Source organism: Nannospalax galili, unplaced genomic scaffold (assembly GCF_000622305.1).
Source record: "Nannospalax galili isolate Female #2095 unplaced genomic scaffold, S.galili_v1.0 scaffold77, whole genome shotgun sequence".
NCBI classification, from domain to species: domain Eukaryota; kingdom Metazoa; phylum Chordata; class Mammalia; order Rodentia; family Spalacidae; genus Nannospalax; species Nannospalax galili.
In genome coordinates this window covers 2,608,884-2,633,058 of record NW_008341457.1, presented here as the reverse complement: position 1 = coordinate 2,633,058, position 24,175 = coordinate 2,608,884, and the positions used below count along the sequence as shown (strand labels likewise).

Here is a 24,175-nt window from a genome sequence, read left to right as displayed (position 1 = left end):
CTCTGAGCCATGGAGCCCACGGCACCCGACTTACAGCTCGTGCCAGAGGTAACAAAGGAAGTCCCTGTCGCTGCTCCTGATTCTGGCTGCTGTCGAGTGGCTGTCGCCGCAGCTGTGGTCACCAGCATGGTCATCCTCACTCTGGGAGTCCTTTTGGGTAAGTGTCTGGTTCTCTGAATGAGGCAACAGTGCTCGAAGACATCCTAAAGCGGCCCCGTTTGCTAAGCACCAAGCAGAATCCAAGAGCTGAGCCTGCAACCAACGAGGTTGGGGTGCGTGGAAGTGGGGTGAGTGGAAGTGGGGTAGAAATAACTCTGCTTCTCCAGTTGAAAGGGATCTGGGAGGAAGTTATCACTTACGAAAGGAGATGAGGAGAGAATGAGCTTGTTTTAAGTTTTGACAATATGTTTATTCATATTTCTTCTCCCACCATTCCAGAGACTGAGGCAGGAGGATGGTGGGTGCCAGCACAGCCTGGGCTACCCTGAGACCCTGTCACAAAAGATCAAAGGAAGGAGGCGTGGCTCAGGGTAGAGTGACAGTCTAGAATCCTCAGTGAGGGGCTGGGGGCGTGGCTCAGGGTAGAGTGACAGCCTAGAATCCCCAGTGAGGGGCTGGGGGCGTGGCTCAGGGGAGAGTGACAGCCTAGAGTCCCCAGTGAGGGATGGTGGGGAGACGTTCAGGGGTAGTGAGCTTGCTGGAGACATTCAATTGCATGGCAAAAGAATACATTGAAGGGCTGGGGAGATGGTTCAGTGGTTAAGAGCAGTGGCTGCTCTTGCAGAGGACCTGAGTTTGAATCCCAGCACCCACATTGTGGCTAACAACCATCCTTAAATCCAGTTCCAGGGTGTCTGACACCCTCCACAGACACTGCACGATATGGTGTACTTACATACATGTAGGCATAACACTTATACACTTAAAATACAAATTCAAAATAATACATTGATAATTACTGAGTTTCTACCTGTCATAATTTGTATTAAGCATTTTTTTTTTTTTTTTTTTTTTTTTTTGGTCCGCCTCGAGCCGGGAGCCCGCCCCAGTATTAAAGTATTACACTTTTTGAACTTTGATTATCTGGTCTGATATGGCTGACTGCTGCCCCCTTGTGGCTATGGTTGTGCAGTGCAATAAAATTCACATGCATTGTTCACATGTACCTGTGTGGGTGCATGTGGGTCTCCTGACAGTCTGCAGTGATTTAAAAAATGTGAGACCCAGAGCAGGCCCAGTGTGTGCAGCAACCCTCATACCATTACTTTTAGTTGTTCTTATAAGATGATTTATTAATGTGTATGAGTGTTGTTTGCACGTTATGTAAGGGGACCTGTGTTGTACAATGCCCACAGAGGCCAGAAGAGGGCGTCGGATCCCCTGGAATTGGAGTTACAGATGGTAGCTCTCATGTAGGTGCTGGGAACTGAACTCAGGTCCTCTGCAAGAGCAGCCAGTGCTCTTGACTTCTGAACATCTCTCCAGCTATTGATCTTTATTTTTTCCTACAGCCTCAAATAGCTGGGGTCCAGCCATGCTCCTCAACCTCCTTAGTAGCTGGGACCAAAGGCTTGCTACTCTTCCTTTATTTAAATTCATCTTTTTTTTTTTTGTCTTTTTTGAGACAGGGTCTTCTTGTAGCCCCAGCTGTCCTGGAACTCACTATGTAGACCAGGCTGGCCTCGAACTCACAAAGATCCTCCTGCCTCTGCTTCCCAAGTGCTGGGATTAAAGGTGTGCACCACCATGCCTGCTAAACTCATCTTTAATTTGGTTACAATGTATCTCACAGTTAGAAAGTCCGTTTTCAGTCCCCATAACCCTTGATTCCAGAATTCTGAAGGCAGGGGCAGGTGAGATTGAGGCCAGCCTGGTCTATACAGTGAGTTCTAGGCCAGCTGGGGCTACAGGGAGACCCTGTCTCAAAGAAAGAAAAGAACCCTCAAGCCATATCTGGGGGTCCCTTAGAGATGCCCCAAGAATCCATCACGGAGGGCAGACTGGCAATTGCTCTTGGGGTGTTGTGGGGGGGGCGGGTCTTGGCAGGTGTGGAGTGGGCCTGGCCCTGACCCCTCAGTACAGGTCTCTCATTCGGTGGGGTCTCGCCCCGCAGCCTTCCTCTCTGCACAGGGCGTCCACGTGGAGCACACTGCGCAACTGCAGGGCATCAGTTTCTCCAGCGCACTGCACTGGGAGAACTCAGATTACTACCGTACACTCACACCCGTGCTGCAGATGCTGGTGAGCAAAGCCGGGGCCTGGAAACCAGAGGCCCGGGGTGGAGGCTGCTGCAGGGGAGGCTGGCCTTTGGGGTGGATGATACCAGGCAGAGTAGAGTTGATTCTGAGACTCCATCTAATAAACATGTATGATCATATATTGCATGTGTGCACTTTGCTTGCTCTAGAAGTTTCCTATCCCTGGAGTCGCAAGCTGTATGACCTTTGGTGTCTGGGTCTCTCGCTGGGCAAGGTGCTTTCAAAGTTCCTCCATACTGTGGTGCGTGTCGGAGCCTTGTGGAATGTTCCAGTGTGGGAATGGACCTTGTTGTGTGTGTGTGTGTGTGTGTGTCTGTCATCCATCCACCCATCCATCCACCTATCCGCCTATCCACCCATCCATTCACCCACCCAACCATCCACCTATCCACTTATCCACCCATCCATCCACCCATCCATCCTCCCACCCATCCATTCATCCACTTATCCATCCGTCCATCCACCCATCCATCCTCCCACCCATCCATTCATCCACTTATCCATCCGTCCATCCACCCATCCATCCTCCCACCCATCCATTCATCCACTTATCCATCCGTCCATCCACCCATCCATCCTCCCACCCATCCAATCCATCCACTTAACCATCCATCCATGCATCCATCCATCCACCCATCTCTCCAGCTATGAACATTCAGGTTGCTCCTACATCTTGGCTGTTGTGAATTTTGCTGCTGTATATCTATAACTGTTTGACACTTTGCTTTCAGTTCTTTGGCAGCATAACCCAGAAGTGACATTTAATCCTTTTTATGGCTGAGTAATATTCAATTCCACATAGGAACTATATTGTTTGTTCTTTATTGACACAGCAGTATTTTCACATGAATAATTTCAAAAAGCCCCTTTCCCACCCTATTTACAACTCTGTGATCACCGTGTACTGACATCTGCTGCTGTCATTTCTTTTGCAGTTTGTAAATAGTTTCCAGAAGACAGAGTTAGAAGCCAGCTGTGTGGGCTGCACGGTGCTGGGTTACAGGTGAGTTGGGACCTCTTTAGGAGTTAAGCTATCTTGGCCTGTATGCCAAGAGGATGGAAGATTTTGGAAGATTCTAGAAGGTTCTAGAATTGTCCTGATGAACATTCTAGAAAATTCTGGAAGATTCTAGCAGATACAACCGCCCCTGACCCAAGACATCCTCCTCCTACTCTTAGGGATGGGAACACCAGTGTTCTTGTGCATTTCCGGCTACATTTTCTGCTTCGAGCCCTCCATCCACTGAGCCTGGCCCTGGAGGAGGCCATTTTGCAGGAGGGCATCCGGACAAGGCTGAGGAAACATGGTCTCCCCCTGGCTACCTATGGCACACTTGTATCAGCTGAGCTCACAGGTGAGGGGGTGTGGGCACCTATCCCTGGAGGGCTGCTGGGGAGGGGAGCATCTCCAAATGGCCATAGAAAGATTTTTAAAAGAAATCTCAGAGCTGGAGAGATGTCTCAATGGTTAAGAACACTGGTTGTTCTTGCAGAAGATCCAGGTTTGAACCCCAGCACCCACACGGCAGCTAACAACTGTTCATATCGCCAGTTCCAGGGGATCCGACAGCCTCTTCTGTGTTCACGGGCATTGCACGACACCAGTGCACTTACCTACACCCAGGCAATACATGCATACACATAAAATAAAAATAAGCTTGGTGTTGTGGCACATGCCTTTAATCCCAGCACTCAGGAGGCAGAGGCAGACAGATCTCTGTGAGTTCAAGGCCAGCCTGGTCTACCTAATGAGTTCCAGAACAGCTGTCTCAAAAAGACCAAAAAAATAAATACATAAATAAATAAAACATTTTTTTTTAAAAAAAGAAATCTCCCCCAGTCATGTAGGGAAACCACACCCACACTGCTCACGCTGAGGCCTGGCCAGCTGTATGGATGGGGCCAGGTTGTAAACACTTTCTTTGAGGCCCACAGGGTTCTGTAGCAAGTGCACTGGTCCCTTTCTAGCAGACCTATTTCCCACTACTTTCAGTCATCTTTGGTTCAGTGTGGTCCTAAAAGAAGAGGTGGAAAATTCCAGAAATAAACAGTTCATACATTTTAAATCAAATCCACTGGGAGGCCTGTGATAAAAATCTCAACCCCTCTGTCTGACTGGGATTTGAACCATTTTTGTGACCAGTTTTTCTACCCCGTATATGATACCCTCTTGTTAGTCACTTAGTAGGTGCCTGAGGTATGAGATCCACCATCCAGGTGGCGATGACTTATCTTTCCAGCTGTGCCAGGAGTTTGGCACAAGACCCTGTCTCAAAGAGTTAAAAACAAAACAAACAAACAAAAAACCCCAAAAAAACCCAGAATAAACAAAATCAGGCAAAATGCAGAATCGCATACTCCAAAACTCCAGAGCAGGATGACAGAGAACTGGAGACCAGTTCAGACCATTGTCAGTTAAACACTTGACACCTACAGATTGCAGTCTGCTGATGCCCACACGTTGGCTGTGACTGCCACTTGACATCATGTTCTAGAACTTCCCTTGGTGACAGGAGCATTCCTCATCAAACTCTGAACTTGTAGAATTTCAGTGGCCCTGCTTTGCTCCTTCAACATCTGAAGTAAGAGCTTGATGAAAGGCCAGACCTCACTCAGCTGACCTTCCTGGGAGTCCAGGACTGAGAAGGGTCTCACTGTGTAGCCCAGGCTGACCTCGAACTCGAAACCCTCCTGCCTCAGCCTCCCCAAGTGCTGAGATGATGGGACAGGGTGATGGGCATGTGCCACTGCATCTGGTTCCTGTTTGGTTTTGAGACTGTGTCTCTTCTGTTTCGCTTCAGGAATTCATAAAGGACCAATGACAGAGAAAGACTTAAAGTCAGGTAGGACCCAAGCTTCGACAGACACAACTTCCCTGGGTGCAATGGAAATTTTCTAGTTTCTTTGCAGAAAATACAAGGGATGCTGGGAATGTGGAGCTCCCTGGCCTTGTGCTCCAGACTCCTGGGCAGATAAATCTAGAATCCTGGAGAAGGGGAGAATTACAGAGGTCCCAAGCCTTGTCTACAGCCTGGCCTGGCAACAGGAAATGTTAATTGATTGATTAATTGATTGTGATAGGATATCCCTGTAAGCCCCAGCTGGCCTGGAACTTGCTACGTAGCCCAGGTTGGCCTCAATTTCGCAGAGATCTGTCTGTCTCTGCCTTCCACAGTGCTAGGGTTAAAAGTGTGCCCAGGCAGAAACTAAAATGGTAGGATCCAGGGAATTGGGAGGGGGCAGATTTAGTGTTGAATAAAGACAACTTCAGTGTGGGGAAATGGAAAGTTCTAGAGACTGATGGTAGGGCCGGTTGCACAGCCTTGTGAAGGAGCTTCATGCTGCTGAGCTGTGCACTGAAAAAGGAGCAAGGTGGTTGATTTTAGGATTTTTTTTTTTTTTTTGGTCTTTTTGAGACAGGGTCTCCCTGTAGCCCCAGCTGTCCTGGAACTCACTAGGTAGACCAGGCCGCCCTTGAACTCACAGAGATCCACTTGCCTCTGCCACCTGAGTGCTGGGATTAAAGGCATGTGCCACCACGCCCAGCTATTTTTAACTTTTAAAAGAAACTTTATTGAGAATTTAATGCATGCATATAAGGTGTTTTGACCAAATACACACCAGTCTCTCCCCTCTCAACACCTCCCATATTTTCCCATCACTTTTTCCTGACAATTTTTGTTTTTTCCTTCCTTCCTTCCTTCCTTCCTTCCTCCCTCCCTCCCTCCCTCCCTCCCCCCTGCTTTCTTTCTTCTTTCTTTTTTTCTTTTTTTCTTTCTTTCTTTCTTTCTTTCTTTCTTTCTTTCTTTCTTTCTTTCTTTCTTAATGGGGCTTTTTGCTATTCTAACCACCCCTCTGAAGAGATAACCCTAAAATCTTTTAGGGATTACATAAGAGCTCCCAAATACTTTGGTCATTTTTGGTATTTGGAACAGAGTATGTTGCTAAGAGGCCCAAGGACATTTTAATTTTTAGCCAAGAAACTGGCTACTTTTCTTTGGGGTCTTTTTACCCTAACTGCCTAGCCAATTCCTACCTCCTATTCTTATCACACCATCCTCTGAAGAGGTTACCCAAATTGCTGATAGGGAATCAGGACGCAGACTGCTCTTGCTTCTTCCATACTGAACAGGGATGCAGGATGAGGCAATTGGGGTATCCCTTCAGTCTATCTGGGGGTCTATTTGAAAGACTCCCAAATTGCATAACTCATCTGTAGGCTGAAAAGAAAGTCCTTAACTGGTGAATAGGGGGTGTGAAGGAGAAGTAAAGGCAAGTACAGTTAGCATTACAAGTTCTAGACGGAGGAAGTCAGAACAGGGCAGATTTCAAATGTTCATATCAGAGTCCATCAGGACTTCTTGACGAGCGCTTCCAAAAGCATCCCTCTGTTGGATTCTTCTGCATTTTTCTTTTGTCTGCCAAGGCTGGACACAAGAGTGATGGATTCAGGATTTGCTTTCAGGTATTTTGATAGCACCACATGGAGGCAGGATCCAGGCGCTCTCAGGCAGTCCCCTGGGTTCTCAGCCCCTGTGCCAGAGGGAGGCCAGAACCTGGCACTCCCTGGTGGTGTGCTGAGATTAGTGCTATACTAATGGAGGCTGTCTCAGGCTGGCTGCTAGGATCTCCTTTATTATTTCTGTGTTTTTGAGACAGGGTCTCCCTGTAGCCCCAGCTGGCCTGGATAATTATTTTATTTTATTTTTATTTTATTTTGTGTATGAGCTGGCTATCCAGCCCCTAATTTCACTAATTTCCTAATTTTTTATGGATTTTTCTTTTTTTAAGACAGGGTCTCCCTGTAGCTCCAGCTGGCCTGGAACTTATTATGTAGACACCAGGCTGGCCTTGAACTCACAAAGATCTGCTTATCTCTGATTCCCATGTGCTAGGATTAAATGCATGCGCCCACCTAATCCGGCTAATTTCCTACTTTTTAAAAACATGTGATGGCTATTTTTTAAAAACACATCTGTGCTGCCTGGCCCCGGCCCTGCACCCAGAGATGTGCAGATGGCTGAGAGGGCTCCCAGGCTTCAGGGTTCTGGGTGGACCCCTGCATCTCTGTTGCATCTGGGGGAAGTGGGGAGGCCTGGAACTCAGTTCTCTGTCCTCAGGTCACTGTCCAGGGAATTCTTTCTTCTGTCAGAACGGCCAGTGTGTGCGCAAAGAGAACCCGGAGTGTGACAACACGGTGGACTGTGCCGACGGCTCTGACGAGGCACTCTGTGGTCAGTCTGCCTGCCTGGCAGGGCCCAGGCTATGCCAGCTGCCGCTCTGCTCTCTGGCTGAGAGCAGAAAAGGGGGGGGGACTGTGGTGTAGACAGAGTCAGTGCAATAGCTCAGGGAACCTGGGGTCGGGGGCAAGCCTCATAGGTCAAAGTTGACAGCCAACCCGAGCTGAGCCTGGAGCTGCTGAGGACAGTAGGAAGAGGAACCAGTAAAACGCCATATGAGCTGGGCAAGGTGGTGGACCTGGAGCAGAGGCAGGCAGATCTCTGTGAGGCTGAGGCCAGCCTGGGCTACAGGGAGACCCTGTCTCAAAACAAATGCTACATGATAATATTTCTCTAGTGATCTCAGCCCAGACAGTAAGATCAGCAATCAAGGCCCTGCAGAGCACTCAGTGGGTAATAGCACTGGCTACTCTTGCAGAGGACCCAAGTTCAGTTCCCAGCACCCACGTAGTGGCTAACAGCCATCTGTAACTCCAGTTCCAGAGGATCTGATGCCCTCTTCTGGCCTCCATGGGCATTGCATGACACAGATGCAGGTACATACATGCAGGCAATACACTCATACACATAATTATAAAATAAAGCTGCCCCGTGTCGTGGTGCACATTTAATTCTAGCAATCAGGAGGCAGAGGCAGGTGGATCTCTGTGAGTTTGAGACCAGCCTGGGGTACATAGTGAAACTCTGTCTCAAAAAAAAAACAAAACAAAACATACAAATGGATACTAGGCTTTCAAGGATCATGTGACTTTCATGTCTGTGTGATACAGACTTTTCTCTGATACTGTAAGAGCTGTGTGTGACTTGGGTATCTGACTGCTGGGGCTGGGTGGGGGATGCTCGGAGATGGTCCAGGAGAAATGGGAGTCCCTGAAGAGCGAGTAGGGGGGCACCTTGAACTTGGAGTCCATTGATGAGTGATAGGACGCTGTAGCAGGACAGTCAGGCTTCCTGGGATCCTGGTTGGTGTGACATTGTGTCTTACAGACTGTGGTTTGCAGCCGGCCATCCAGGCCGACAGGATCGTGGGCGGCATGGAGGCCGCCCTGGGGGAGTTCCCCTGGCAGGTCAGCCTCCGCGAGAATGGCGAGCACTTCTGTGGGGCCACCATCATTGGGGCCAGGTGGCTGGTGTCTGCCGCCCACTGCTTCAACGAGTGAGTCCTACCCCGACCATGGTGTGTTGGTAGGCCCTGGGGCTCAGACCAAAGCCGCCTCTGCCTTTCTCCCACCTGCCCTTCCCACCCAGCCTTGCCATCTGCCTCGGAACCCCAAAAGTCTGATTCCCCGCCCCATTTTGTTCTTCTGTTTAGTTTTTTTGACACAGGGTCTCACCATGTATCCCCAGCTGGCCTAGAACTCACTATGTAGACCAGGCTGGCCTTGATCTCACAGAGATCCACTTGCCTTTGCCTCCTGAGTGCTGGGATTAAAGGCATGCCCAGCCACCCTTTATTTATTTACTTTATTATTTTATTTATGTGTAAATGTATTGCCTGCATGTAGGTAAGTACACCTGTGTCGTGCAATGCCCATGGAGGACAGAAGAGGCCATCGGATCCCCTGGAACTGGAGTTATGGACAGTTGTTAGCTGCCACGTGGATGCTGGGATTCGAACCTGGGTCTTCTGCAAGAATAACCAGTATTCTTAACCACTGAACCAGCTCTCCAGCCCCTATTTACTTGTTTTTTATTAAGTTATTTATTTTTCTTTTAAGAGTTATGAATGTTTTGCCTGCATGTAAGTGTACCATGCATGTGCAATTCCCTCAGAGGCCAGAAGAGGGCATAGGACACCCCCCCCACACCCGAACTGGAGTTAAGATGGTGGTCGTTAGCTGGGTGGTTAGATGGTAGGTGTTGGAAACTGAACCTGGGTCCTTTGCAAGAGCAGCCAATGGTCTTAACTACTGAGCCAGCTCTCCAGCCCAATATTTGCTCATTTCTTGAAACAGGGTCTCAGTATGTAGCCCAGGTTGACCTCTGCCTCCAGAGTGCTGGGGTTAAAGGAGTGCAACACCAGGCCTGGCTTTTCATTACAATTTTATGTCTGTGTGTTGACTCCTGTGCCACACCGTGTGTGTGTGTATTAGAGAACATGTAGGAGTCAGTTCTCTCCTCCCATCTGTGCAACCCGCCTTGGCGGCAAGCTCCTTAAATGAGCTGAGCCCTCTCACCAGCCCTTGAATCCTGACTTTTGTATGATCACTGCGACAGCTCCCCGTGCTACTTATCTCGCTGACCACGTTCCTGGCGCCCCTCAAACTGTACCCCCCGCCCCGCCCGCCCTGGCCGGCCCTCTGAGCTGGCTTCCTCTCAGCAGATTCCAGGACCCCGCGGACTGGACGGCCTACGCGGGCACCGTGCAACTCAGCGGCTCGGAGGCCAGCATGGTGCGCACGCGCGTGCTCCGCATCTCCAAACACCCTGCCTACGACGCGGACACTGCGGACTTCGACGTGGCGGTGCTGGAGCTGCTGCGGCCGCTGCGCTTCGGCCGCTACGTGCAGCCCGCCTGCCTCCCGGCCGCCACGCACGTCTTCCCGGCCCGTAGGAAGTGCCTCATCTCCGGGTGGGGCTACCTGAAGGAGGACTTCCGTAAGCGCTCACCTGCTGCTTTGTTTAAACCTTAATCTTAGTGCCTGCGTTGAGCACGCCTGTAGCCCCAGCACTCAGGAGGCAGAGGCAGGAGGATCTCTGTGAGGTCGAGGCCAGCCTGGGCTACATAGCGAATTCCAGGCCAGCCAGAGGTGGAATGACAGCCCAGAATCCAACGTGAGGGGCTGGGGGGCGTGGCCCCGGGTAGAGTGACAGCCCAGAATCCCCAGTGAGGAGCTGGGGGCGTGGCTCAGGGTAGAGTGACAGCCTAGAATCCCCACTGAGGGGATGGGGGCGTGGCTCAGGGTAGAGTGACAGCCTAGAATCCCCAGTGAGGGGCTGGGGGCGTGGCTCAGGGGAGAGTGACAGCCTGGAGTCCCCAGTAAGGGGCTGGGAGTGTGGCTCAATGGAGAGACAGCCTAGGTAGAGGAGCTCTTACCTAACATGTGAGGCCCTGGGTTCAATCCCCAAAACAAACAAGAAAGAAAAGAAAAAGAAAAAAAGAAATTTCTGACCACTGGTGTGGTGGTGTAACCTGCATCCTGGTACTTGAGATGTTGGGGCAGGAGGCTCAGGATTCCAAGGTCGCTGGACTACATTGTGAGTTCAGGATCAATCTTGCACTACTTGACACCCTGTCTCAGAACAAGGGGTTGAGCGGGTGTGGTAGCACATTTTAATGGGAGGCAGAAGTAGCCAGATCTCTGTGAGATGGAGGCCAGCGTCTACATAGTAAGTTCCAGGGTAGCTGGGGCTACCGGGAGCCCCTGTACATACATACATACATACATACACACATACATACATACATACATACATACAAACTTAAAAATAAATTAATTAATTAATTAATAAATAAAGGGACTGGAGAGTTGGCTCAGGGATTAAGAGCCCTGGCTGCGCTTTCAGAGGACCTGGATTTGATTCCCAGCACTCACATGGCAGCTAAAAACCATCAGTAACTCCAGTTCCAGGAGATCTGATGCCCTGTCTGGCCTCCGTGGGTACTGCACATGGTGTGTATTTACATACACATAGGCAAAACACACACTTATTAAAAAATAAGGCCAGGCGTGTGGCACATGCCTTAATCCCAGCACTTGGGAGGCAGAGGCAGGCAGATCTGTGTGAGTTCGAGCCTGGCCAAATCTACATAGCGAGTTCCAGAGCAGCTGGGGCTACAGGGAGACCCTGTCTCAAAGAGACCAAAAATAAATAAATAAATAAATAATAAATAAATAAATAATAAAACAACGCTGGGAATGCTGTTAGAAGAAGAAGCTCATACAGCACCACCTGGTGGTGGAAGGTGGTGGTGTGTGCATCTATCTGGGGCTGAGCTCTGCCTTCAAACATAGGGAGATGGGTAGAGATACCATTGGAGTCCACAGAAGCTGTGGGGAGGGAGGCACCTGTCTTGCGGTGTTACATGTGCTGTCTCTTAGTGTCCAGGTAGAGAGTGATGGGCAGAGGTGGCAGGTGTCCCCGCAGCTTGGGTCCTGAAGAGGAAATGGTTTTCAGCCTCCAGGCCCAGAGTGGCTGCTGGTCCCAGTCTCTCATCCTGCTCTTCTCTGTTTTCATCGGGACAGTGGTTAAACCAGAGGTCCTCCAGAAAGCCACCGTGGAGCTGCTGGACCAGAGCCTGTGCTCCAGCCTATATGGCCACTCGCTCACTGACAGGATGGTGTGTGCTGGCTACCTAGATGGGAAGGTGGACTCCTGCCAGGTGAGCCCCCCAGGCCTTCCCCATGTCCTCCATCGGCAGAGAAAAGCAAATACAAGGTTTTGTAGACAATGAACAACCTGCTGATGGATAGGCTCCTGTTCAAGAATGACTCTAAAATGACTTCACTGGACATGGCACACATAGTGACCCCCATCTATAATCCCAGCACTTTGGAGGCAGAGACAGGATTGTAGTCATGAGTTCAAGGGCAAGATCTTGTCTCAAAGAGCCAAAAATAAAAAGGGAGGAAAGGCGTGCTCTAGCTCAATCGGTGGAGTACTTATAGCTCAGTGTGTAGCGTGCCTGTAGCTCAGTGGGCAGAGTGCTTATATGTAAGCTCAGTAGGTAAAGTGCTTGTAGCTCAGTGGGTAGAGAGCTTTCCTAGCACACATGAAGCTCTGGGTTCATCACCAGCACCACATAAACCAGGTGTGATGGTGCACACCTGTCATCCCAGCACTCAGGAGGTGGAGGCAGGAGGATCAGGAGATTAGGGTCAGCCTTAGCTACATAGGGAGCTTGAGGTCAGCCTGGGCTACATGGGATCATGTCTCAAAAAGAAAAAAGAAAACAAAAGCCCTGACTTAACTGTGTTTATAATTGATCTTATTCTATGAACAATAAGTCATTGGTTTGACAGGACAGGCGGAATCTGTTAAGTCGTGATGTACCTCTGGCCGCCATATTGACAATTGGTGATAACAACTAACCTCTACTGGGTTAAGGAGGGGAGGGGATGTTGGTTATTTGTGTTGAGGTTCAGATTGTCAGTGGTCGAATTATTAGGAGGGTGTACTAGGGAATTATCATCCAACACATGGTCTGTGAGCTGCCATGGATAGAGCTTTCTTCTTTTGGGGTGACTACTGTCAGGGAACCGCAGTCCATGCTGAGGATATGCCTTTGCTTTCTAGGGTGACTCAGGAGGACCCCTGGTGTGTCAGGAGCTTTCTGGAAGATTCTTTTTGGCAGGCATTGTGAGCTGGGGAATTGGTTGTGCAGAAGCACGGCGGCCAGGGGTATACACACGAGTCACCAGGCTACGAGACTGGATCTTGGAGGTGACCAGCAAGGCCAGCAAGCCCATGGTGCCCACGGTGACTCCCATCCCTGCCATCCCCAGCACTTCCTGGATTACCAGCCCTGAGAGCTGGGCAGCCAGCAGCTCTGCCCAAACCACAACAGATTCCAGCACCACAGCCCTGGACTCTGTCACCACTTCCAAGCCACAAGGTATTTGCCAGGCAGATAGGTAAGGTTAGGCATCCCTCTCAGTGTGGGGTTGTTTAGACTGGTGCTGGCTAGAAATTAGTGATTCGTTACCGATGTCTGTCATGAAGCACTCAGTGGAAAAGAGATTGCCAATTGATTATCAATGTCTGTCATGAAACAAGTCAGTGAGATTTGGTGATTGATTATGAATGAAGTACTCTGAAACATTTGGTGATTGATTATTGATGTCTGCCGGAAAGCACTCAGTGGGAATTTGGTGGTTAATTATGGGTGGCTGCCAGGAACCACTCACTAGAAGACTGGCAATTGTGTGTTGATGGCTGTCTTGAAGCACTTAGTGGGAGATTGGTAACTGATTTTAAGTGTGACTCAGTGAGGATGCAGTGAGAAATTGGTGATTGACATCTGCCTTGACACTTGCAAGATTGGTAATTGGTTACTGATACTGTTTATTTACTTATTTATTTATTTATTTATTATTTTGTGTGGATGTGTATGCCAAGATACATGTATGGGGTCAGAGGACAACTTGAGGTATTTGGTTGTCTCCTTCCACTAGGAAATCAAACTCAAGCCATGAGCCCCTGACATCTGTTTGGAAGCACTTAGTGGGGCAGGGTGTAATTGAAATAGGTGATTATTGATATCTGCCTTGATGCGTGATTGGAAATCTATGATTGATTATTGATGTCTGCCATGAAAATATTCTGTGGGATATTGGTGGTTGATTATTGATGTCTGCCAGAAAGCAGACAGTAAAAAGGAGATGGACGATCAATTTTTGATGTCTGCCATAAGCACAGGTATAGGTTACAGATTGCTCATTTTTCAGACACACATTTATTAAAGGTGTAATATAGGTGCATGGGAAAGTAACAGAGCCCAGTGATCCACTCAAAGTGTCCCACATGATCAGTAAGGAACTGGTTGTAAGGATGGATGTGAGACCAAGTCTCTGGAAGGTAATTGTGTGGTCACTTAACACCCTGGAGATGGGTGCCAGATGACTGGATGTGTCTTTTTTTTTTTTTTTTTTTTTTTTTTTTTTTTTTTTTTGAGACAGAGCACTGTGTAGCTCTGGCTGACCTGGAACTTGCTACATAGACCAGGCTGGCCTCGATATCAGAGAGATCTGCCTGCCTCTGTCTCCCAAGTACTGGGACTAAAGGTGTGTGCCACCACACCTGGCTGATCTCATAACCTGAAGTTCCTATTTTACTCTTACATCCCCAGCCCTGTCACCCCCACACCCCCAGTGCCCACGTCTATTTGGCAAAGTCTTGATTGGCTGTATATAGACAGGTTCTTGGGGACCAGGACTCTGGAGTCCCCAGCACATTGAGATCCCCCGGCCCCTCTCTCTTGTCCCCTCACAGATTGCGGGGCCAGGCCCGCAATGGAGAAGCCCAATCGAATTGTGGGTGGACTTAGTGCTGTCTCTGGGGAGGTACCCTGGCAGGTCAGCCTGAAAGAAGGTTCCAGGCACTTCTGTGGAGCTACTGTGGTGGATGATCGCTGGCTGCTGTCTGCTGCTCACTGCTTCAACCAGTAAGGCCTCTGGAGAGGGCTTCGGGGACCCCCTCCTCACAAGCCCTGCCTCTCAGATCCTCAGTGTGTCCAGAAATTGCCAACTAGCTAGGCATGGTAGTGCATACCCATCATCCCAGCATTGGAGAGGCAGGAGGATTGTCAGGAGTTTGAGGACTACCTGGACTACATAATGAGTTCCAGGCTAGCCTGGGCTACAGAGCCAAGGCTGTCTCAAAAATACAAAAACAGGCCGGTGTGGTGGCGCATGCCTTTAATCCCAGCCCTTGGGAGGCAGAGGTAGGTGGATTTTTGTGAGTTCGAGGCCAGCCTGGACCACATAGTGAGTTCCAGGACAGCTGCAGCTACAGAGAGACCCTGTCTCAAAACAAACAAACAAACAAACAAACAAACAAATACAAAAACAGGAACTGGACAGCTGGCTCAGCACTGAAGAGCACTGGCTGTTCTTGCTGAGGACCTGGGTTCAGTTCCCAACACCCACATGGCAGCTAACAACCACCTGTAACTCCAGTTCCAGGGGATCCAATACCCTGTCTGGGCTCTGCAGGCATTGTACATATGTAGTACACTTACATACATGCAGGCAACACACACACATAAAATAATAAGGAAATTTTAATAGTTATTACAATGTAAATGTATAACAGCCAAGTAAGGTGGCTCACAACCACTTGTAACTACAGCTGCAGGAAATCTACTGCCCTCTTCTGGCCTCCATGGGTATGTGTACACACACACACACACACACACACACACACACACACACACACAGAGTAAAGATAAAAATACAAAAACAATTACAAATAAAAAGACCAGAAAACACCTGTTATTGAGTGCGTGTCCATATATGGGGTCAGCCAGAGCCTGCATCATCCCAAGGAGGATGGGTTTTCCTAACTTCCTGGGGAGGCAGCAGGCGGGCTCTTCTGGGATGTGGGCCCATGTGGGCAACAGCCATGCCTAAGGTCCTGTCTCGGCAGCACCAAGGTGGAGCAGGTGTATGCGCACCTGGGCACAGCGTCCCTGCTGGGTGTCGGTGGCAGTCCTGTGAAGCTGGGGCTCCGAAGGGTGGCCCTGCACCCCCGCTACAACCCAGGCATTCTGGACTTTGATGTGGCTTTGCTGGAGTTGGCCCAGCCACTGAAGTTCAACAAGTTCATCCAGCCTGTCTGCCTCCCCCTGGCCATCCACAAGTTCCCCGTGGGCCGGAAGTGCATGATCTCAGGCTGGGGCAACATGCAGGAAGGGAATGGTGAGCCTGGCTATGGTGGGGATGATGTGTTACCCCTGGGCCCAGGAGACAGCAGGGGAAGGAGGGGTTGGCTTCCCTCATCTGGACCCCAAATCACCCCTCTGTGCTGATCCCCACATCCTGTGAACCAGTCATACCTCCTTACACTAGGTGGCCACATGTGGCCCCTCACTTGTGTGCATAAAGTTTTATTGGTCCATGGCCCCCACACCTTGACAAGATGTTTATGGCTGCAACAGACTTCTTTCTGTGCTGACTCAATGGTCTTTAGCCTCACAGCTGTGAGCCACTAGTCTCTTATAGCAGAAACATGTATCCCCTTGACTATGTATAAAGTTTTTTTAAGTCTTTTTGAGATAGGCTCTCCCTGTAGCCCCAGCTGGCCTGGAACTCACGTGTAGACCAGGCTGACCTTTAACTCCTAGAGATTCCCCTGTCTTTGTGCTGGGACTAAAGGCATGCACCACCACACCCGGCTTGAATAAAGTTTTATTGGTACAAGGCCCTCATGGATCAGATGTCCATGGTTGCAAAGGATATCTGTGGTTGTTAAACCCAGGTGAGAGAATTTCAGACCACACACATAAGCCAGCTAAGGGGGGAAAGGAGTCCTTTATTGATTAGCTTGAGACTGAGATGGACAAGATGGAGGTCAGAGGGACCTTGCTGCCATAATTATTTTGGCTATACTTTAGCAGTTGTTTTAGTTAGACTTCTAGGCCATAGTCAGGGTCCTGGAAAACCCTGGATGTTTAGCTGGGGGAGGCTAGTGACTGGGAACAAATGCCCAAGGAGGCACAGACTGGAGTCAGGATGCCTAGGACAAAATGGAAGTTTTTCTACTTCATGCTGACTCATTGGCCTTTAGTCCTACAGCTGTGAGCTAGCCTCTTATTCCAGAATCCATATGTGGCCACTTGACTACGTGTCTATGAAGTTTTATTGGCATATGGCCCCACACATTCACTGACAGGATGTTCATGACTGCTTTTTTGCCACATGACTGAATAGATTGGCCTATTCCCGTCTTCCCCACACTCAGGAAGCTGAGGCAGGAGAATCATAGGTTTGAGGCCAAACTGGGTCTCATAGGCCCTCAACAACAACAACAAAAACAAACCCAAGAGATAGGGGTGTGTTCAGTGCTTGGCTGCCCTGTGCAAAGGCCTGTGGATTGGTCAGATTCTGTGCCTGGCAGCCCTGGCTGGGTGAACGGTGATGGCTAGGTGACCAATCTCTCTTTCCCAGCAGGCACCAAGCCAGATGTGCTACAGAAGGCGTCCGTGGGTATCCTAGAACAGCAGATGTGCAGTGCCTTGTACAACTTCTCCCTCACGGACAGCATGCTCTGCGCCGGCTTCCTCGAGGGCAGAGTGGACTCCTGCCAGGTGGGTGTCATTTGGGCACCCGCCTGAGGCCCTGGATTCCAAACCCAGTACTGAGTGAAGAAAAGGGGCTCAGGGAAGGGCAAGTGGTCTGCTTCAGGTCACTCAGCTCAGCCTGAGTGTGAATCTTGAGTGTGTCTGTTCCTTGGATGGGTATCCCAGAGGACCTGATGTCCTTCTCTTACAGAGTGACTCGGGTGGCCCTCTGGCTTGTGAGGAGACACCTGGTGTCTTCTATCTGGCTGGCATCGTGAGCTGGGGCATTGGCTGTGCCCAGGCCAAGAAGCCTGGCGTGTATGCGCGAATCACCTGCTTCAAGGAGTGGATCCTCCAGACCATGTCCTCTGGGCCTGGCCCCATGCCTCACCCCTCCATCTCCTCCATCCTGCCTCTCTCTAGCCATCCCTCCCAGATCACAGCCCACCCCCAAATCCCAGAGGTCACCAGCAGACCCAGACCCATCACTCTGGGGGCTACCAGCTGGGTGACCCCCAGACAGCCTAACACAACACTGTCCACTAGAGGCCCTGGCACCAGGGGACAGACGCCATCTGCTGATGCCCGAGGTACCACCACGAGTGCCCAGCTGCCAGGTACCAGTGTTGCCTGGGGTGATGTGTGCTGGTGGGGGGACCCTGCTGCATCTGGGAGGGGCAGGAGTGGCAGCAGAGTCCCTACAAGGCTGGGTGTTCTGTGTTCCATCTCCAAAAATGAAAAAAAAAAAAATTAGAGGCCTGGCATGGTGGTGCAGGCCTTTAACCCCAACATTCAGGAGGCAGAGCCTGGTCTACCTAGTAAGCTACAGGCCAGTCAGCTGAGAGCCTGTTTCAAAAAGACCAAAAAAGACCCCAAAATAAAACAAACAAAAAAACGCTATGGAAGGGACTGTGGAATAATGGCTCTCGTTAACCCCTTGCAGGGTTGGGTGTAATCCCAGCACTCCAGAGTCTGAGGCAGGATTGCTTTGAGTTTGAGGCCATACTGTTTCACATATAGCCAGCTTTTGCTTCAACACACCTCCCTCCCCATCTAGAAAAAACAAAAGCAGAGTCTGCGGAGCCAGGGGCCTCGGGAAAAGGGGCCGACTTCCACTTCGTGTGACAGTATGCCTGTTTAAGGGACCCTGTGCACCTAGGGAAACGGTGTCCCCTTCCTTGGGTCCTCCGGGCTCTCTGCAGGAGGGTGCATAAGGGGTATTTATTTTAAATAAACTTTTTTTCTATTTTTTGAGACAGGGTCTCCCTGTAGCCCCAGCTGTCCTGGAACTCACTATGTAGACCAGGCTGGCCTTGAACTCACAGAGATCTGCCTGTCTCTGGCCCCAAGTGCTGGGGTTAAAGGCATAAACCAAAGGGTTTGCTTTCTTCCTACCCCCCCCCCCCGCTTCCCAGCACCCCAGTGGTGACTCCCTGGTTCAGGGTGGTTTCTGGGAGGCCTCTTTTTTTCTGTCCTCTTTTCCCTTATCAATCCTATCCATGTCCTAGCTCCTTCTAATCTTGGGGTGCTCACAAGTTAGGGGTTGCTCATCATCCCACTGTGACAATAAGGTCTTTGGCTCTGGGCCAACAAGGATGTCCAGACTTGGGGCTGAGTGACATTGAACTGCAACTTGAATCCGGACCACATGCACGGGGTTCCCCTGGACTGCACAACAGAATGAGCCTTGCTTGACTCTTGGGGAGTTGCAGACAGGGTGTGGGTGGGTCGTTGGGGTCACAACAGAGCCTTTCTCAAAAGCCCCTAGTGAAGGTGACACTTTGGGATGGTCACCTCCCAGGGACTTGGTGAGCAGCCATGGCTCAGAGTCAGGTAGCTTGTTTGTTTGGGGTTTGTTTTTTTTTTCCCCCATCTTTTTGAGACAGGGTCTCCCTATAGCCCAAGCTGGCCTGGAACTTACTATGTAGACCACCCTGGCCTCAGAGTCAAAGATCCCCTGCTTCTGCCTCCCGAGTGTTGGGATTAAAGGTGTGCACCACCATGCCTGGGTTCGTTTTTTTGTTGTTTTTGAACAGGGTCTCCCTGTGGTCCCAGCTGGCCTGGATCTCACTATGTAGACCAGGGTGGCCTTGAACTAAGAGAGATAGGCCTGCCTCTGCCTCCCAAGTGCTTGAACTACTGGCATGCATCACCACGCCCAGCCCTGGGGTTATTTTTAACTTTTTTTTTGGTCTTTTTGAGACAGGGTCTCCCTGTAGCTCCAGCTGTCCTGGAACTCACTATGTAGACCAGGCTGGCCTTGAACTCACAGAGATCCACCTGCCTCTGCCTCCCGAGTGCTGGGATTAAAGGCGTGCACCACCACGCCTGGTTTTAACTTATTTTTTATGTGAGTTTTGCTTGCATGTATGTGTGCAATGCCCACAGAGGCCAGAAGAGGGTGTTGGATCCCCTGGAACCGGAGTTACAGATGGTTGATAGTTGCCATGTGGGTGCTGGGAAAGGAACCCAGGTCCTCTCCAAGAGCAGCTGTGCTCTTAACTGCTGAGCCAGCTCTCCACCTGTACCCGAGTTGGCTGTCTTGATACTTTCTGGGGAGTCCCAGGCAGATGAATGCTGGCCCCAAATTGGGACTTGAATCTTGGGGTGAGGTGCAGGTCCCTGGCCTGTGGACAAGAATGCACTCTTGCCCTCCCACAGGGTTTTGGGGCCAGCTTAGTGCTGGGTGTATTGAGAGGCCAGGCCTGTGGATGTGGGAAGGGTGTCAGCCCTGCAGAGAGCCAGGCTGCATCACCCAGAGCCACAGGGTCCCTGCTGGGGCCCTAGCCTGTGGGTGTGTAGAGACAGGGGACCCCCTGCCCAGCCCACCAGGCTGATCTCTGCAGACTGTGGCCTGGCGTCTCCTGGGGCACTGACCCGGATCGTGGGTGGCAGTGCGGCTGGGCGAGGTGAGTGGCCGTGGCAGGTGAGCCTGTGGCTGCGACACCGGGAGCATCGCTGTGGGGCTGTGCTGGTGGCTGAGAGGTGGCTCCTGTCGGCTGCCCACTGCTTCGATATGTGAGTCCTGCCCTAGACATTCCAGGGTCCACCTGTCAAGTCCCACACCCCAGACCGTCCTTCCTCTAGCCCATTCCTCCAATCTGGCTCCAGTGCCCAAGGTCACTGAGCAGAAAGCAGTACCCCTACATGGTGGGGCACTGGACAGGGTGGTGGTTGAGGGTGAAGGTTGCCATAGATGCCCCCCCAACACATGGTTATGTGAGGGGGCCTGTGGAGCTTAGGTTGAGGGGACTGAGGGTCCCCATGTATGCAAAGGGCCTAGGGCAGGAGGGAGGCCCTGCTCTGGGGAGGTGGGTGCTGAGCACCTGTGGCCTCAAAGCTCCAGTAGAAATGGCAATGTCTAGGTGCATTCAAGCAGGGCAGGGCCAGGCCACCCCCATTCCCAGAGTGGATGCAAACAGCACCTAGACTGGTCAAGAACCTTACTGAGGCCCCAGCTCGTGTGTGGGGCAGGAGTGGGGTGGTGACACGATGTCCATGCATGCACACCCCACAGCTATGGAGACCCCATGCAGTGGGTGGCCTTCCTGGGCACCCCATTCCTGAGTGGAGTGGAGGGCCAGCTGGAGCGGGTCTCTCGTATCTATCTCCATCCATTCTACAACCTCTACACGCTGGACTATGACGTGGCACTGCTGAAGCTGGCGGTGCCTGTGGGAAGTAGCCGCCTGGTGCGCCCCATCTGCCTGCCTGGCCCTGCCCGGCCCCCGGACGGCGCGCGCTGCGTCATCACCGGCTGGGGATCCCTTCGTGAGGGAGGTAGTGGTGCTGGGGGTGCATGGGGACCGTGGTGGTGAACTTCGGGAGCATGCTGCAAGTGTCTAGCCTGGTGCATCCTGGACCATGGTATGAGGAGTGTTTGTCTCCCACAGGATCCATGGCCCAGCAGCTACAGAAGGCAGCCGTGCACGTCCTGAGTGAACACACATGTCGTCACTTCTACCCGGTGCAGATCAGCAGCCGCATGTTGTGCGCAGGCTTCCCGCAGGGCGGTGTGGACAGCTGCTCGGTGAGGCCACTAGGCCACCAGACACCGAGGCCAAGGGCAACCACATGTGTGCATGTGCAATGGAAACTTAAAAGAGTTCAGCCTGGGGTGACCTCAACTGCTCTCCACCTTATTTTTGTTTTTTTTCAGACAGGGTCTCCCTGTGGCTCAGGTTGGCCTCAATTTCACAAAGATCCGCCTGCCTCTGCCCCAGACTGCCTGAGACTGAATTAAAGGCTTGAGCCTCCATGCCCAGCTCCTCCACCTAGGTTTTGAGCAGTGTCTCTCACTCAACTATTAAGCTAGCCTGGCCAACCGCCACAGGACCCTCCTGATCTCGGTTGACTATTTGCCACATCTGGCTCTTACCTGGGCTCTGGAATGGAACTCACCCTTATGCAGGGAGCTGGCACATCTGGCTCTTACCTGTGCTCTGGGATGGAACTCATCCTTATGCAGGGACCATCTCTCCAGCCCATGCCATTTTTGGCTTTGGTGAATCTCACATCTTGGCTGTTTATTAGGTGACCCACCACAAGGCAGTTTTCCATCCCAACCTCCTATCACGAGGTCCAGGCAGGCTGGGGCTCTTGCTTTTAACCCCAGCAGAGGCAGGAGGATCTCTCTAAGATGGAGGTCAGCCAGGGCTACCAGAAGACCCTGATGGCTCAGTGTGTAAACATGAGGATGAGTTCAAATCCCCACAGCTCACATAGAAAGCCAGGCTGCTTTGCCTAAAGGGAACAAATGAAGGGTGCCAGAGCAGGTTAGAGACACACAGACACACACAGACATATGGTCTTGGGGATAAGGTCCAGGCAGAGGCCATAGCGTCATTAACACCATAAACTTGGGGCCATTCACTTTGTGCCCAGTAGAGGGGTATAGTAACCCAGGACTGAGAACCTTTCTTCTCCCCGCTCAGGGCGATGCTGGGGGACCCCTGGCCTGCAGGGAGCCATCTGGCCGGTGGGTGCTTACCGGGGTCACCAGCTGGGGCTACGGCTGTGGCCGGCCCCACTTCCCGGGTGTCTATACTCGTGTGGCGGCTGTTCGAGGATGGATAAACCAGAACATCCAAGAGTGACTTGGGGTCATGTGGGCCCTGGCCTACAGACAGTAGCATGGCCAGGGAGGGAAGTCCGGCTGGAAGGCTCCAGGCCTGGTGCAACATGCTGTGGGTGACTGTCCATGTATTTTGTTCCAATAAACAGTCCCTTCCCCCAGCTTGCTGGCTCCTGGTTTATTTGGTGCTGGAGATGAACCCAGGGCATCCTGCATGCTAGGTGAGCTCTACCCACGGAGCAATAGCTACAGCCAATCCTTTTTCTTGTAGCTCCAGGTGCCAGGAACTTGTTATACATAGCCTCCACCTCAGAGATCCACCTGCCTCTGCCTCCCCAGGGCCAGGATTAAAAGCATGCATCACTGTGTCTGGTTAGGTATGTAAGATGCCCAGAGAGGGATAGTGGTTTTGAGACACCATGTGGATACTGGGAACTGAACCCAGGTTCTTCAAGGGCTCAGGCATCTTTCCAGCCCCCTCCCCAGCCTCTTTAAAGGCAGATTCATAAGCCAGACTGGTGCACTCACCTTTAATCCCAACACTGGGAAGGCAAAAGCAGGTGGATCTCTGTGAGATCCAGGCCAGCTTGGTCTACATGGCAAGTTCCAGGCATGCTGTGGCTATAGGGAGACCCTGTCTCAAAAACAAGAGTCTTGCACATAGCCCAGGCTGGCCTCCAACTGCCGATGCTGGAGTCCAGGCACCTTTGTCCTGTGACGGACAAACGCAGCCCAGCAGCCCGAGATCAACAAAGGAAAAAGATACTGTCCCGGAGGCTTAGGCCCACTCAGGCTAGGGGGACCCAGGACCCACGAGACTCAGAAAACATACCAGTTTCTCTGCCCTCATCAGTGATTTATTGGCCTGCTGCCATGAGGTCATATTTTGGGTGGGCGAAGCCAGGTTCCCGCATCCCAACAGGCCCATACTCTTTTGAGGCTGAGCCGGGCCCAGCAACCCAGGGGAAGACACCCCGAACTCCCAAGCTTCGGGGCTCCGGGGGCCTCAGTCCCCCCAGTCCCCTGCTGCCTTTGCAGGCGTGTGTGAGGTGCACATCCCGACTGTCCCCCACATGCGGAAGGGCACCCCCACGAAGTCCCAGATCCCGGGTGGACAGTTCAGCGTGCTGGCCCGTCCCGGGGCTCAGTCACGCAGCTGCCCCGCATCGCATCGCGGTCACATGTTGGCTCGTTCCCGCTGCAGTCGCGAGTTGTAGGCGCGGGACACGGTATTCCAGGCGTCCATGTAGCGATCCATGCACATGGCGATGCATTTCTGCAGAGCGTAGAGGAACCCGGGTCTCAGTTTGAGTTCCTGTGACCCCAGGAGCGCTCTCTAGAGCGCCGCTTAGCGCTCGTAGCGACTGCGCAAGCGCACAACCCATCATTGGCCCACCAGAATGGCGGGGCAACGCTCCAAAACTGCGTAAGCGCAGGAGCTACGGCGACTGTCCCGGACCCCAGCAGAACCTCCAGCAGCTTCCCCAGCGGAGTCTCACCTGCTCCGAGTTGTCCAAGGAGCCCCCCGGCTTCCCGATGCACTTTCGGAAACACTTGTCGGTCATCCTCTGTGGATACACGCGAAGTCTCAGCCGCGGCTCCCAGGTTGGAGCGGCCCCGCCGCCGCCCGCCGCGCGCGCCTCACCTGCAGCAGTTCCTGCGCGTTGGCCACGGCGATCTGCACCTTCACCTGCTCCATGATGAGCCCCGGGTCCAGCTTCCCGCCGCCCGAACCCCCGAAATCCGAGCCGAAACTGCTCTCCATAGCTACGCAGGGTCAACCCGGCTGCGGCCGCCGGAAGCCAGGCCGCCCGGAGCAGCACGGGAAACGGAGTTTGGTACCTAAGTAACTCCAACTCCCACAAGGCCGCGCGCCTCCCAA

General features: G+C 51.7%; 2 protein-coding genes across 3 annotated transcripts; one reads left to right on the top strand and one right to left on the bottom strand.

The window, feature by feature from the left end:
- On the top strand, window positions 1-22,444 carry Tmprss9 (transmembrane serine protease 9). 2 transcript variants are annotated; one of them, XM_008837094.1, is made up of 18 exons: window positions 1-157; window positions 2,114-2,241; window positions 3,194-3,261; window positions 3,438-3,613; window positions 5,060-5,101; window positions 7,379-7,492; window positions 8,486-8,654; window positions 9,822-10,096; window positions 11,686-11,822; window positions 12,737-13,055; window positions 14,432-14,603; window positions 15,587-15,858; window positions 17,110-17,246; window positions 17,431-17,836; window positions 20,066-20,237; window positions 20,737-20,999; window positions 21,113-21,249; window positions 22,154-22,444. In XM_008837094.1, exons 1-18 carry the CDS (start codon window positions 10-12, stop codon window positions 22,313-22,315), a joined length of 3,297 nt encoding a protein of 1,098 aa, XP_008835316.1. In that variant the 5' UTR covers window positions 1-9; the 3' UTR covers window positions 22,316-22,444. The 2 variants fall into 2 exon arrangements, with proteins under 2 accessions (XP_008835316.1, XP_017654605.1); XM_017799116.1 differs by lacking the exon at window positions 3,194-3,261 and having other exon boundaries at window positions 10-157; window positions 2,114-2,240; window positions 3,471-3,613.
- Window positions 22,445-23,128: 684 nt separating this feature from the next.
- Window positions 23,129-24,129, bottom strand: Timm13 (translocase of inner mitochondrial membrane 13). Its single transcript, XM_008837093.3, has 3 exons — window positions 23,939-24,129; window positions 23,793-23,861; window positions 23,129-23,569 (listed from the first exon to the last, which is right to left on the bottom strand). The coding sequence occupies exons 1-3, from the start codon at window positions 24,056-24,058 to the stop codon at window positions 23,471-23,473; spliced, it is 288 nt and encodes a 95-aa protein (XP_008835315.1). The 5' UTR covers window positions 24,059-24,129; the 3' UTR covers window positions 23,129-23,470.
- Window positions 24,130-24,175: the final 46 nt, after the last annotated feature.

Bases quoted from the DNA above. Each gene is read 5' to 3' on its own strand.
- Timm13 (XM_008837093.3), bottom strand. From the start codon at position 24,058: ATGGAGAGCAGTTTCGGCTCGGATTTCGGGGGTTCGGGCGGCGGGAAG. The intron at 23,862-23,938 runs GTGAGGCGCGCG...GTGTATCCACAG, and splicing joins ACGCGCAGGAACTGCTGCAG to AGGATGACCGACAAGTGTTT. The intron at 23,570-23,792 runs GTGAGACTCCGC...TACGCTCTGCAG, and splicing joins CCTTGGACAACTCGGAGCAG to AAATGCATCGCCATGTGCAT.
- Tmprss9 (XM_008837094.1), top strand. From the start codon at position 10: ATGGAGCCCACGGCACCCGACTTACAGCTCGTGCCAGAGGTAACAAAG. The intron at 5,102-7,378 runs GTAGGACCCAAG...CTCTGTCCTCAG, and splicing joins AGAGAAAGACTTAAAGTCAG to GTCACTGTCCAGGGAATTCT. The intron at 7,493-8,485 runs GTCAGTCTGCCT...TGTGTCTTACAG, and splicing joins CTCTGACGAGGCACTCTGTG to ACTGTGGTTTGCAGCCGGCC.